The sequence below is a fragment of the Stegostoma tigrinum genome, chromosome 17 (assembly GCF_030684315.1).
Source record: "Stegostoma tigrinum isolate sSteTig4 chromosome 17, sSteTig4.hap1, whole genome shotgun sequence".
Taxonomy (NCBI): Eukaryota; Metazoa; Chordata; class Chondrichthyes; order Orectolobiformes; family Stegostomatidae; genus Stegostoma; species Stegostoma tigrinum.
Genome location: NC_081370.1, coordinates 28864602 through 28880129, shown reverse-complemented (window position 1 = coordinate 28880129; position 15528 = coordinate 28864602). Strand labels below are relative to the sequence as shown.

Genomic DNA, 15528 nt, shown 5'->3' with positions numbered 1-15528 from the left:
GATGAGGTTAGTAGGTAGATGGGGGTGCGGCTTGGGGTGGGAGGAAGGGATGGGTGAGAGGAAGAACAGGTTAGGGAGGCAGAGACAGATTGGACTGGTTTTGGGATGCAGTGGGTGGAGGGGAAGAGCTGGGCTGGTTGCGTGGTGCATTGGGGGAAGGGGACGAACTGGGCTGGTTTAGGGATGCAGTTGGGGAAGGGGAGATTTTGAAACTGGTGAAGTCCACATTGATACCATTAGGCTGCAGGGTTCCCAGGCGGAATATGAGTTGCTGTTCCTGCAGCCTTCGGGTGGCATCATTGTGGCAGTGCAAGAAGCCCATGATGGACATGTCATCTAGAGAATGGGAGGGGGAGTGGAAATGGTTTGCGACTGGGAGGTGCAGTTGTTTGTTGCGAACTGAGCGGAGGTGTTCTGCAAAGCGGTCTCCAAGCCTCCGCTTGGTTTCCCCAATGTAGAGGAGGCCACACCGGGTACAGTGGATGCAGTATACCACGTTGGCAGATGTGCAGGTGAACCTCTGCTTAATGTGGAATGTCATCTTGGGGCCTGGGATAGGGGTGAGGGAGGAGGTGTGGGGGCAAGTGTAGCATTTCCTGCGGTTGCAGGGGAAGGTGCCGGGTGTGGTGGGGTTAGAGGGCAGTGTGGAGCAAACAAGGGAGTCACGGAGAGAGTGGTCTCTCTGGAAAGCAGACAGGGGTGGGGATGGAAAAATGTCTTGGGTGGTGGGGTCGGATTGTAGATGGCGGAAATGTCGGAGGATGATGCGTTGTATCCGGAGGTTGGTGGGGTGGTGTGTGAGAACGAGGGGGATCCTCTTTGGGCGGTTGTGGCGGGGGCGGGGTGTGAGCGATGTGTTGCGGGAAATGCGGGAGACGCAGTCAAGGGCTTTCTCGATCACTGTGGGGGGAAAGTTGCGGTCCTTGAAGAAGCCTGGGAACCCTGCAGCCTAATGGTATCAAAGTGGACTTCACCAGTTTCAAAATCTCCCCTTCCCCAACTGCATCCCTAAACCAGCCCAGTTCGTCCCCTCCCCCAATGCACCACACAACCAGCCCAGTTCTTCCCCTCCACCCACTGCATCCCAAAACCAGTCCAATCTGTCTCTGCCTCCCTAACCTGTTCTTCCTCTCACCCATCCCTTCCTCCCGCCCCAAGCCGCACCCCCATCTACCTACTAACCTCATCCCACCTCCTTGACCTGTCCGTCTTCCCTGGACTGACCTATCCCCTCCCTACCTCCCCACCTATACTCTCTCCACCTATCTTCTTTTCTCTCCATCTTCAGTCCACCTCCCCCTCTCTCCCTATTTATTCCAGAACCCTCACCCCATCCCCCTCTCTGATGAAGGGTCTAGGCCCGAAACGTCAGCTTCTGTGCTCCTGAGATGCTGCTTGGCCTGCTGTGTTCATCCAGCCTCACATTTTATTATCTTGGATTCTCCAGCATCTGCAGTTCCTGTTACCTCTGATACTATTTTAACCTCACTGCGAAGCCTCTTCCAGGGATGCCTAACCTGAAGAAGTTACCCTCCTCCCTCCGGACCAACCTCAGGGAATCTCTCTCCCATTGCAACTCTCTTGTAATCTCTTCGGCCTTGAAACTGCTCGACCATGTCCTGAAGCAAACCAGGTACCACAGCCACATCACGTTCCTCAGCACCTGCCTACGGAACCAGATCATCCCCAAGGGACTACAGTCCACATTTCAGCCTTCCCAATTTGGCCCCAACCGTGACCACCTCTACACCCAGAATATTCAGACCCTTCAGAAGTGTTTCTCCCTGCAACTCCTGAAACAGACACTCGCAGCCATGCGCCGGCACCTCCAGGCACTGCAATCCAACCTGCCCCAGCTCAGAGCCTCCCTCTCCCAGACCTGCAGAGGACCTCTGCTGTTTTTTATCCTCCGCAGGATCCACAGACTGAACACCCAGTTCCACTCAGCTTTATTGGACACCAAAAATCGTAAGTACAACCAACTCACTGGCCCCTGCCACCCACAAGAGGATTCCTGCGCCTCCCAAATCCCGAGTCCGTCCCTGCCCCTCCCCCACCATGCACCCGCCGCCATTGACCATGAGGACATGGCCGGAGGCCCCACCGACGACGTCACATCCGCCTCCGCCGGCCACACCACTTCCGGGACCACTGCTGCAGTCACCACCTCCACTTCCAGTTACAACGCCTCACACATCACCCTCCCCGCAGCTGCTGCCGCCCACCCTGATGTTCCAACCGCCGACGAAACCCCGCCCACGGCCGACGCCGACGGAACCCCGCCCACGGCCGACGCCGACGGAACCCCGCCCACGGCCGACGACCTCATCGCTCCGCCCACAACCTCCACTGCCAGCAACCCCAGAGAAGACAGCCGCACTGAACCCTGCCGCATCTTCACCATCCCCCCAGACATCCCATTGAGTGAGGGCGAACGGTCAGTCCTAAGCAAGGGGCTCACCTTTGTTCCCCCTACAACCACACATCAACGAATACCAGTCACTGTTGGACATAGAGCAGTTTTTCCGCCGTCTTCGCCTCCATGCCTACTTCTTCAACCGGGAGCCTAACCCTCCCTCCACTGACCCCTTCACCCGCTTCCAACACAAGTCCTCCTCCTGGACACCACCCCCAAGCCTCCTACCCTCCCTCGACCTCTTCATCTCCAACTGTTCGAGCTCCTCTGGGGAGCAAGAGGCGGCGCCGATACAGTCATCACTGTACCGGAGGAAGAGGTGGGGTTTGGGGCCTGTGTAGGTGCGGAAGAGGGACTGTTCTATGTAACCTACAAAGAGGCAGGCATAGCTGGGGCCCATGCAGGTGCCCATGGCCACCCCCTTAGTCTGTAGGAAGTGGGAGGAGTCAAAAGAGAAGTTGTTGAGGTCGAGACATTAACCGCCTCAACCTCTCCACCCCTCTCACCCACTCCAACCTCTCCCCTGCAGAACGGGCAGCCCTCCGCTCCCTCTGCTCCAACCCCAACCTCACCATCAAACCCGCAGACAAGGGTGGCGCAGTGGTAGTATGGCGCACTGACCTCTACATCGCCGAGGCCAGACGCCAACTCTCCGACACCACCTCCTCCCGCCCCCTCGATCATGACCCCACACCCGAGCACCAAACCATCATCTCCCACACCATTCATGACCTCATCACCTCAGGGGACCTCCCACCCACAGCCTCCAACCTCATTGTTCCCCAACCCCGCACGGCCCGTTTCTATCTCCTTCCCAAAATCCACAAACCTGCCTGCCCTGGTCAACCCATCGTCTCAGCCTGCTCCTGCCCCACCGAACTCATCTCCACCTATCTGGACTCCATTTTCTCCCCTTTGGTCCAGGAACTCCCCACCTACGTCCGTGACACCACCCACGCCCTCCACCTCCTCCAGGACTTCCAATTCCCTGGCCCCCAACACCTCATCTTCACCATGGACGTCCAGTCCCTATACACCTGCATTCCGCATGCAGATGGCCTCAAGGCCCTCCACTTCTTCCTGTCCCGCAGGCCCAACCAGTCCCCCTCCACCGACACCCTCATCCGCCTAGCCGAACTCGTCCTCACCCTCAACAACTTCTCTTTTGACTCCTCCCACTTCCTACAGACTAAGGGGGTGGCCATGGGCACCTGCATGGGCCCCAGCTATGCCTGCCTCTTTGTAGGTTACATAGAACAGTCCCTCTTCCGCACCTACACAGGCCCCAAACCCCACCTCTTCCTCCGGTACATTGATGACTGTATCGGCGCCGCCTCTTGCTCCCCAGAGGAGCTCGAACAGTTCATCCACTTCACCAACACCTTCCACCCCAACCTTCAGTTCACCTGGGCCATCTCCAGCACATCCCTCACCTTCCTGGACCTCTCAGTCTCCATCTCAGGCAACCAGCTTGTAACTGATGTCCATTTCAAGCCCACCGACTCCCACAGCTACCAAGAATACACCTCCTCCCACCCACCCTCCTGCAAAAATCCCATCCCCTATTCCCAATTCCTCCGCCTCCGCCGCATCTGCTCCCAGGATAAGACATTCCACTCCCGCACATCCCTGATGTCCATGTTCTTCAAGGACCGCAACTATCCCCCCACAGTGATCGAGAACGCCCTTGACCGCGTCTCCCGCATTTCCCGCAACATATCCCTCACACCCCACCCCCGCCACAACCGCCCAAAGAGGATCTCCCTCGTTCTCAGACACCACCCCACCAACCTCCGGATACAACGCATCATCCTCCGACACTTCCGCCATCCACAATCCGACCCCACCATCCAAGACATTTTTCCATCCCCACCCCTGTCTGCTTTCCAGAGAGACCACTCTCTCCGTGGCTCCCTTGTTTGCTCCACACTGCCCTCTAACCCCACCACACCCGGCACCTTCCCCTGCAACCGCAGGAAATGCTACACTTGCCCCCACACCTCCTCCCTCACCCCTAACCCAGGCCCCAAGATGACATTCCACATTAAGCAGAGGTTCACCTGCACATCTGCCAACGTGGTATACTGCATCCACTGTACCCGGTGTGGCCTCCTCTACATTGGGGAAGCCAAGCGGAGGCTTGGAGACCGCTCTGCAGAACACCTCCGCTCAGTTCGCAACAAACAACTGCACCTCCCAGTCGCAAACCATTTCCACTCCCCCTCCCATTCTTTAGATGACATGTCCATCATGGGCCTCCTGCACTGCCACAATGATGCCACCCGAAGGCTGCAGGAACAGCAACTCATATTCCGCCTGGGAACCCTGCAGCCTAATGGTATCAATGTGGACTTCACCAGTTTCAAAATCTCCCCTCCACCCACTGCATCCCAAAACCAGTCCAACCTGTCTCTGCCTCCCTAACCTGTTCTTCCTCTCACCCATCCCTTCCTCCCACCCCAAGCCGCACCCCCATCTACCTACTAACCTCATCCCACCTCCTTGACCTGTCCGCCTTCCCTGGATTGACCTATCCCCTCCCTACCTCCCCACCTATACTCTCTCCACCTATCTTCTTTTCTCTCCATCTTCGGTCCGCCTCCCCCTCTCTCCCTATTTATTCCAGAACCCTCACCCCATCCCCCTCTCTGATGAAGGGTCTAGGCCCGAAACGTCAGCTTTTGTGCTACTGAGATGCTGCTTGGCCTGCTGTGTTCATCCAGCCTCACATTTTATTATCTTGGATTCTCCAGCATCTGCAGTTCCTATTATCTCGGACATTCATGACATATTTTTCACCTGAAAAGATAAACTGCATTGAGGAAAATTGTGGCATTCCACTACTCTGAAGAAATCCAGTTCACTCAGCAAAGGCAAGAAATTAGAAGTGAATTAACCTAACTCAATATTACATTGAGTAGTGCTTCCACCATCTTAAGCTTCACAACAAAACATTTCCACATTATTGAACTCTATATAATCCTATTTAAGGGCTATGGCCACTTACATTACTGAAGAAGTACAAACACTCCATTTTAAATATGGTAACAAATTATGCAGTCTTTGACCTATGGATAATAAATTCACATGACTAAAAGTTGAGGAAATAAAACTTCCAATTTTATAGCATTGTATTTAAAACTATCTGTTTTCAAACAATGAAGTGATGTCAGGCATTGGTCCGATAAATGAAAAAATGCAAACAAGAAACGTCTTATCTTTGACAACTTAAGTTTACAAGCAATGAGAAATTGAATTCAGGCTCATTGGCATGCATTTTTAAGTCAAACAATTCCAAAGTACGCTCTTAATGCTCCATATAAAACAGAGACTGCTGCAGAAATTTAGCAGTATCTTAGAAGAGAGAAAAATAGAGTTGACATTTCAAATCCAATGACTCCTTCAGAACTAAGAGGGCTGGAAATCAATTTTTCTTATGCTGTTCACAAAGAGGGAGGAGTCGTGAGTGGAACAGACGGTGAGTTCGCGCCCAGGAAAAGGAGATCTCATGGTTGTACAGGAGAGATTGAGAAAAAAATAGGTGTGAATGGTAGGTTTCAATAGGAGAAAATGGATTGGCTCTGCTGAGAGCAAAGCCATTAAGACACAAACATAAGTGGAGATGGGGATGAGTGTAATCATAATGCAGGACAGCGTTCATGCTCTAAAGTTAATGGACTACTGAATGCAATAAGTCGTTTATTAAAAAAATCCCACAATTATGAATAATGTAGATAAGTCAAAATAGCTATAAAAGTTCCATTCCGCACTGCAGTGGAACTCTGAGGTAATACAAGACAGAATTAGAATGTTTCAACGCTCCGTGAATATGAAGTATGAAACAGCTACAGAATCAAATAAAGAGACAGAGGAAATTAGAGTAATAACCCCATTACAATGCTTGAGCAAGAGAACTACAAGCTGTGTTGCACTCTAGATCTCACTGAGGAACAGAAATGCCAGAAAGCAGAAATTATGAAAGTTTTGAGAATACCCTTTGAACCGTATACTAATGCCACACAGCAGAAATCATTTGTGACATAGCTCAAAGAGAAAAGGAGACAAGTGATAAGCATATCACTGTAATTACATATCCCAATGAAACCTGAGAGTAGATGACTGAAAGATGATCTCAAAAGAGATAGGAAGGTTTTAGGCATAAAAGGAACATACTGCAAGAGCATATCTGCCAATAGCAGTGAAACTTAAAAGCCATCAACAAGTGTCGTAGTACCAAAATTGTCAATCATCAGCCGAAGCGCATTAATGGGAGAATACGTGGGACTTTGCATTATATTCAGACGGCTTCTAGGCTGCATGAAAACAATTTTTGCGTAATGGAATAAATATTTGCAGAAGTGTCAGCCGAAGGATTTGGAAGACAGGGTATCAGTATTGTGGAAGATATCGGATAAGAAACATGTCCAGCATGGGAAAGCAATACTCTGGCTGCAAGAAGCTGAATCACTTTTCACATAATATTTAGATAGAAAGAAGCAAAGCAGCCCTATAAAAGATGGCTGCTAGTGAGAGGTCAGCCAATAATTATGACAAATTATTTCACACCCATACAATAAGTTGGATTCGACAAGTCAAAAGCTGGTAAATAATTTGAAACAGTTCAAGGGATGATTGCAGAATGACAGCATGAAGTGAAGCTGAAATGTTAATAGACTTCTGTGCTTCATGTAACATTAGGATTTCGGCAGATCTATGTGAAGTCATTCAAGACGTCATCCAAAAATGAAGTGCTCGAAGGTAAGATTGAGGCTTTATGATACTTTTGACCTCTTTGGGTTGAGCGTAACTGAAAGGTCAATGTGATTGGAAGAATGAACAGCTGGAATTCCAGATAGTAATGTTAATAAACGTCCATTCATCTCAGCTGAAGCAAGTCTAAAGTAACTTTAGTAAATTTGGTCTTGTAACTTTACGTGTACCCAGAAGAGGGTTTCTATTAATGGTACTAAGCCATTTTCTGGTGACCAGATCCTTGAACACTAAACTGTCTTTTAAGGGTCATGGATGAGCTCCTAGTGAATACCATCTCAAAGTGCTTAAGTGCATGATACTAACTCAGCATTTGCTGAGAACAGATCCAGTTGACCTCATGTCCAACCCAAATAACAAGATAGAGGAGCTAGAAAAGAAGGGAGCAATCCAGAAACTAACAACTCTTACATACTGATTAGTAGCACAGTAGCAGTGAAAAACATTGGCGTATATGCATTGATCCAAAGGATCTCAGTAAAATTTTGAGAGATCTCACTACCTCATGCCAACCCCATTGAAGAAATTTTGCCACAATCTGCCATGGCAAAAGGTCTTTACTACCCTTAATGTAAAGGGTGGTAACTGCCAAGGGTGGAAGCTGGATGAAAGCAGCAGTTTTCTAACTACATGCGAGATGCCATTCAGGGGATTCAGAAGGTTGCATATGCCATTTGGTATTTCTACGGTTCCAGAGGAGTACCGCTACGGATGGCATGCAATAGTAAGTAATCTTCCTGGAGTGAACAGAGTTGTGGATGATCTCTTAGTGTATGTATGGATGTGGAGATATAACAGAAGAAGCCATTGTAGATCATGGTCAGAATCTACTAAAATGGCTAGAGACAGCTTGCCAGATGAACTGAAGCTGAACAAGAAGAAGATGCCATTGAGGCCCTCTGAAATCAAGCATTAAACTCATATACTGAAAGTAAAGGGACTTCACTTGGATCCTGAGAAAGTGAGAACTTGTGCAGAGATGCAATAACCAACAATGGTGAAAGTGGCACAATGATTCGTCAAATTCATAAACGTTTTAACAGAGTTCATTGTGAACCCTACGCAAGAACAATGCTAAAGGGTTCTAGTAACTTTGGACACTCAAGAACGAGTAGCTTTCACTAGAATTAATCAACTAGTGACAACAATCCCTGTCCTGAGGTAGTATAAGGTCCATGAAGAAGTCATCTTGCAGTGTGACACCAGTGAGACGGGACTCAGAGTAATCCTGATGCAGCAAGGATAACCAGTTGTGTCTTCATCCTAGGCATTAATGCAAACTGACAGCTTTACTTACCCTATTTGCTTTCATGGCAAAAATCTTTCCACATTCTAATAATCTAATCAAATAGTCTACAGTTTGTCATGGGCCTCAACCAAGACCACTTAGAAACCTGTAGGCTAACAAGGTCATTATAATCATTATAATATAATATAGCATCATTATAATCCACAGCAACTTCAGCTTTCCCCTGTCCTTGCAAGGAAAATTGTCTGGTTTCCATTTCGTCTAGTTTCTTTTTCCAACCATCTTTAATTTCCGCAACCATCTTTAATTTGAGATATATGCTATTTTCAATTGGCTAGTTAGTGATTTCCTTCAGTAAGTGCATCATGAAATTAATGCTGGCAGATTATATTATAATTATATGAATTATTGGAAGATGAACAGAAAGTAAGCCATTTGTGTTGAAATGTATTTTAATACAATAATAATCCTTACCACTATGTACTATACATTGCAAATATGAGTAAGTTTTAACCTGTACCTGGATCTTTGACAACCATCAGCTCATCATGAAAATTCATCAGTAAAATCAGTGAAACAACATAGGTATACAACCGCCATTGACTAGTACTGTAGTAAGATCTTTCCTACCTAAAGTAGAAAGCTGCTTAGTCCACATGGTAGAGTCCCAACGAAACTGAATCTTGGAGGGACCCACATCTACATTGCACTGTGTTTCCAGCAAACGGCGCACCTGAAACAGGATCTAAATAATATAATATTAATATATAGATGTTACATATCAGTAAAATGTTCTCTCAATCTGTTATGCCAAATACTCTACATACAATTTTATTTGAAATAATTAATTTGCACTTTTCTTCGATAGAGATTTTACATTGACTTTGCCAGCAATGTTGCACGAGTTGACCAAACACACTTACCAGTTCTTTGCTGAATAAGAATGGGATATCATTCTTCTTAGAGGCTGCCCAATTGACAAAGTTCAATACATGCTCTAAGTGCTTGCACAAGCCCATCATTGCTTGAAGTTGGTGCTCCAGTTTGAGCTTTCGTTCATTTGTAATATTCTATGATCAAAAGAGTGTAGCATCATTATAATCAAAAATGCCTTCTATTACACAATGTAAAATAGATTTTTCACTTATTTCCCAAATAGGATAGAACTAAGACAGAGGAATAAGGGCAGTTTTTAGTGTGACTGCATTACTTTGGTTTCTCATCTTGTGAAAATTCTTAGCCACTAGATAGCTGCTAACACGTATGCAAGGCTAACTTCTCTTATTCTACATTTTCAGTGGGAAACTTGGAAAAAAAATTATACAATCAGATGATGAAAAGTAGCATTACAGCAAACCAATGTTCTTTGAGTACAGTCACTCCCTGGCTCTATCCATTGAATATATTATTGTACAGCCTCATGACCAAAGGGGAATGGTGATGGTGAATTTGCAGAAGATTCTGTGATGTCAAGCTCTACCTACAAAGGCAACAATCCAAAGGGAGTGATCATTTGAACAAAATATTAGAGGCTGAATGGGCCCGAGTGATTTGTAATTTTGAAGCTTATTTCTCAATTATAGCTATTTGGTCAACGTAGTTGCAAAGGGATGAACATGACTCAATTCTTATACTCATTGATCACCAAAAGTAGTTTTAGCATTCTAGATAATGTACTGCATTCTGTTCTTCACAGCAAACATTTTAAAGGTGAAAGCATGTCCTAGATTTAAATTTTAGCCCATCAATGGCATTCTGTTTCCACGTAACCTACAGCCCATTCAAGAATTTTCTATTGGAGAAATAAGGAGAAATTATTTCTCTCATAAGTTTTAATTGTAAAATTAATCTTCTTACATCTTAACATTTTTATTCGAATTAGAATTGGAACCAGTGATGAAATACTGCAGCAAAGGCATTGCAACTCTTTGATGCACCAATAGACTTCAAGCTTGCAATATTCTAAATGCCAATAATATAAAGTTAACTATGCTGTCAATACAGATATAAGGCAAAAAATCCTGTGTCCCCAAGAGATGAAATTTCAGAATTATAAAGTTATCCCACAGCCAATCATGAATACCTGCTTTGTACATATTTAAAACAAATATTGCCCAATGTGTTGAAGCAAGTTGCCCATCTAGTTACGAGTTACTAATCTGGATAAGAAATCATCTGCTCCTGTGAGAATTAAAGAACAATACACAAATAAAAACTTTAACAACTCCTCAGGGAGACAACTGGCATCATTTTGTCAATCCCTTTAAAAGGTAATAGGAAAGCTGATTTAAACTGTGGCAGCAAGTCATATTGAAGGCAGGTGATCTATTTAGGTGTGATGAATATGTACTTAGAACAAAGAACATAGAACATTACAGCACAATACAGGCCCTTCGGCCCTCGATGTTGTGCCAACCTGTCATACCGATCTCAAGCCCATCTAATCTACACTATTCCATGTACGTCCGTATGCTTGTCCAATGACAACTTAAATGTACCTAAAGTTGGCGAATCTACAACCGTTGCAGGCAAAGCGTTCCATTGCCTTACTACTCTGAGTAAAGAAACTACCTCTGACATCTGTCCTATATCTTTCACCCCTCAATTTAAAGCTATTCCCCCTCAGGCTCACCATCACCATCCTAGGAAAAAGGCTCTCCCTATCCACCCCCTATCTAACCCTCTAGTTATTTTATGTTTCAATTAAGTCACCTCTTAACCTTCTTCTCTCTAATGAAAACAGCCTCAAGTCCCTCAGCCTTTCCTCGTAAGACCTTCCCTCCATACCAGGCAACATCCTAGTAAATCTCCTCTGCACCCGTTCCAAAGCTTCCACATCCTTCTCATAATGTGGTGACCAGAACTGTACACAATACTCCAAGTGCGGCCGCACCAGAGTTTTGTACAGCTTCACCATAACCTCTTGGTTCCGGAACTCGATCCTTCTATTAATAAAAGCTAAAACACTGTATGCCTTCTTAACAGCTCTGTCAACCTGGGTGGCAACTTTCAAGGATCTGGGTACATGGACACCGAGATCTCTCTGCTCATATACACTGCTAAGAATCTTATCATTTGCCTTGTACTTTGCCTTCGGGTTACTCCTACCAAAGTGCATCACCTCACACTTGACAATACATTGTGAAAATTGCTTCTAACAAAAGCAAACATACGTGAAACTAGAACAAGAAACAAAAACATGTTTTGATATTCACTGTATAACGTTATATTACCTAGCTACTGATGACTAGTAATTGGTGTGAAAAAACAATGCCATCAGAACATCTCTTGAAATTCTTTTAAAGTAGATTGAAACCCAACAAATATCAATGATTACAAAGTGTGATGCTGGATGAACACAGCAGGCCAAGCAGCATCTCAGGAGCACAAAAGCTGACGTTTTGGACGTAGACCCTTCATCAGAGGGTCTAGGCCTGAAGCATCAGCTTTTGTGCTCCTGAGATGCTGCTTGGCCTGCTGTGTTCATCCAGCTTCACACTTTGTTATCTTGGATTCTCCAGCATCTGCAGTTCCCATTATCTCTGATCACAAACATCAATGATTGCAGCCTTATACTTAAGCAGAAACTGGGTTTCTCAAAACAGTTGTAAAGTTAAAGTAGGTTTGGTCCATCAGAAAGTCTCACCTCCAGCTGGTCCATGAGGACATTCACTCGCTTATTTAATTCATTCATCATGATCATCTTTGCCATCTTAATCTGATTTTCAACCTTCATTCGTATTTGCTTTACTTCATTTAACCTGCAAGACAGATTCATTTTCAGTAACAACTTATTTCAGATTTACATATATTTGCACTAATTTGGTTAAAGTGAATCAATTACAATATTGTCTAAACTCATCAGGGGCCATGGCTCCTTCATAACTCTAATAAAAATACAAATAGATTTTGTGGGAGTGGGGTCTAGGAGAATTCTTCCCTTTTCTATTGATTTTGCACTCGCATACATCCTCTCCAACTAAGAACAAGCTGAAAACCAGCTCCCAATCCACCACCACCACTGCACCATAGGTAGCTTACACATATCAACAAGTTGAAATGCTTGGTCCAGCGATCCTTCTAATTTATGCAGACCTGTGTCACTTTCACTTTGTGCCTCTGTAAAATGCTACATCAAAGATCAAAAGTTAAACAACTGAGGAATCACAAGCGCGAGACTACCTGTGAATGAAAAAAAAATCTCCAATTTTCTCCATTTCCCATCCATCTGAAGGTGCTGATTCCCTCACTGAGGAAGGTTCCATGGAGAGTGGGCTAGGAACATAGAAACATTGTTGCTTTAAAGAAAGTCTATGAAAAGGATTACTCCAGGCTTTATAAGTTCAAATTAACCTAAAGAAGGGAAACGAGGAAGGTCAATAATTGATTCTATATACTTATTTCCTTCTTTGCTACCAATGTGTAAACAAAGCAGAGACCAAGAGCTGGCCTTCAATGAATGCAGGGAAAATAATGGGAGGAGTTCCACCTGCTAGTCTTGAATACCCACTAAGTGTGAGCAGCAAACCTGTGGCTGTTTCACTTTCTGACAATCCACTGGACTGAAAAGCTCGAGATCGAATAGAGGGAAGGTAATTGAACAGAATGAAAACGATAGTGTCAGGACTCTTTCTCTCTTTAAATATCGTGAATTTGGACTTGTACTTGTTCTAGCACCTTCAGCACGTGAACTACATAGATGTGGAGAGAATATGTAATACAGATAAAGGCCATTTATCCCAAACAGTCCATGTAGGTATCTCTGCTCCCTGTGAAACATCCTTCAGCCTTGCTCATCCAACTTTATTGGTATAATTCTCTGTTCCTTTCTCCTAGAGTCATCCATAAGACCATAAGACATAGGAGTGGAAGTAAGGCCATTCGGCCGATCAAGTCCACTCTGCCATTTAAATCACGGCTGATGGGCATTTCAACTCCACTTCCCCGCACTCTCCCCTTAGGCTTTGATTCCTTGTCTGATCAAGAATTTGTCGATCTCGGCCATGAAGGCATCCAACGTCCGGGCCTCCACTGCACTCCATGGCAATGAATTCCATAAGCCCATCACTCTCTGGCTGAAGAAATGTCGTCTCATTTCAGTTTTAAATTTACCCCCTCTAATTTTAAGGCTGTACCCACAGGTCCTAGTCTCCCTGCCTAACGGAAACAACTTCCTAGCGTCCACCCCTTCTAAGCCATACATTATCTTGTAAGTTTCTATTAGATCTCCCCTCAACCTTCTAAACTCTAAATGAGTACAATCCCAGGATCCTCAGCCGTTCATTGTACATTAAACCTACCATTCCAGGGATCATCCGTGTGAATCTCCACTGGGCACGCTCCACGGCTAGTATGTCCTTCCTGAGGTGTGGGCCCCAAAATTGGACACTGTATTCTAAATGGGGCCTAACTACAGCCTTATAAAGCCTCAAAGGCACATCGCTGCTTTTATATTCCAACCCTCTTGAGATAAACGACAACATTACATTTGCTTTCTTAATCATGGACTCTTCCTGCAAGTTAACCTTTAGAGAATCCTGGACCAACACTCCCAGATCCCTTTGTACTTCTGCTGAACAAATTTTCTCACCATTTAGAAAATAGTCCATGCCTGTATTCTTTTTTCCAAAGTGCAAAACCTCACATTGAATTTCATCAGCCATTTCCTGGACCACTCTCCTAAACTGTTTAAATCTTTCTGCAGCTTCCCCACCTCCTCAGTACTACCTGCCTGTCCACCTATCTTTGTATCATCGGCAAACTTCGCTGGAATGCCCCTAGTCCCTTCATCCAGATCATTAATATACAAGGTGAACAGTTGCGGCCCCAACACTGAACCCCGTGGGACATCACTCGTCACCAGTTGCCATTCCAAAAAAGAGCCTTTTATCCCAACTCTCTGCCTTCTGTCAGACAACCAATCCACAATTCAAGCCAGTAGCTCACCTCGAACACCATGGGCCCACACCTTGCTCAGCAGCCTCCCGTGAGGCACCGTATCAAATGCCTTTTGCAAGTCTAGATAGACAACATCTACTGGGTTTCCCTGGTCTAACATACTTGATACGTCTTCAAAGAATTCTAACAGGTTTGTCAGGCACGACCTCCCCTTACTAAATCCATGCTGACTTGTTCTAATCTGACCCTGCACTTCCAAGAATTTAGAAATCTCATCCTTGACAATGGATTCAATGGATTCCATTCTATTAGTCACAAAGACTCCATGAGGTTAAGAGTTCTAATTTGTCTACACTCTAATTCGGAAATTTGTTTTGAATTTTATATTGAATCTTTTTCGGGAAGATCTTATATTGATTTGCTATTTTACAAGTAGATGGTTTCCTGTTTATGCCATTAAACTTTGAATAATTAAAGAACTCTGTTAGATTATCTTCAATTTTCTCATTTCAAACAAAATTAAACCCAGCTTGTTCATCAAAAAATTGATTTGATATATATTGTCACATGTACTGTGATACAGTGAAAAGTATTACAGTTGTTTACCAGACAAGTCATGCACTACATATAAGGTTATCAGAATAGAAGGTAGAATTTAGCATTACAGCTAGAGAGAAGGTGCAAAGAAAAATAAACTCTAACATATGAGATATCATTTATAAGTCTACTAATTCTGTAAGTTCATAAGTCCACTTATTGCTGATGTGTAGACATTGCAATCTGGTTCCATTCCAAAGACTCTTGTGTGCCCTTTTCAATGCTTCACTATCTTTTTCATAACGTGGTAACCAGAACTATACAGAATCATCCAACATGGTTAAAACAAGCTTAGCATATCTTCTCTACTTTGCAATTTTATCCTTCTAGAAATGAACGTGAGCACTTGTTTTGTTTTTGTTTTGGCGTTATTGCTTTGCATCATTATGTATTTTATGTACTTGATATTTGTACTGCTGCATCCGTTTGCTATATACCCTTCTAAATTTTCAAGTATTCTGTAGCCTACTTATTTTTCTGACAAAAATATACTACAGTGATTCAAGAAGGCAGTCCACTACCACTTTCTCAGTGTAACACTGAACAGATAACAGTAACACGTCAGTAATACCCACAATCAAGAATGAATACAAAATTA

The 15528-nt window shown here is 44.8% G+C and overlaps 1 protein-coding gene across 6 annotated transcripts in view; it reads right to left on the bottom strand.

The window, feature by feature from the left end:
• trim66 (tripartite motif containing 66) overlaps positions 1-15528 on the bottom strand; it is a 239686-nt gene that overhangs the window by 39116 nt on the left and 185042 nt on the right. For 5 of the 6 annotated variants that reach the window (XM_048545261.2, XM_048545257.2, XM_048545258.2 and 2 more), the window contains 3 exons: positions 12082-12196; positions 9359-9505; positions 9066-9180 (listed from right to left, as the gene is read on the bottom strand). In XM_048545261.2, coding sequence (XP_048401218.2) covers positions 9066-9180; positions 9359-9505; positions 12082-12196 — 377 coding nt within the window. Of the gene's footprint in view, positions 1-9065; positions 9181-9358; positions 9506-12081; positions 12197-12617; positions 12703-15528 lie in introns of those variants that run through there. The other variant, XM_048545262.2, reaches the window with a different exon arrangement.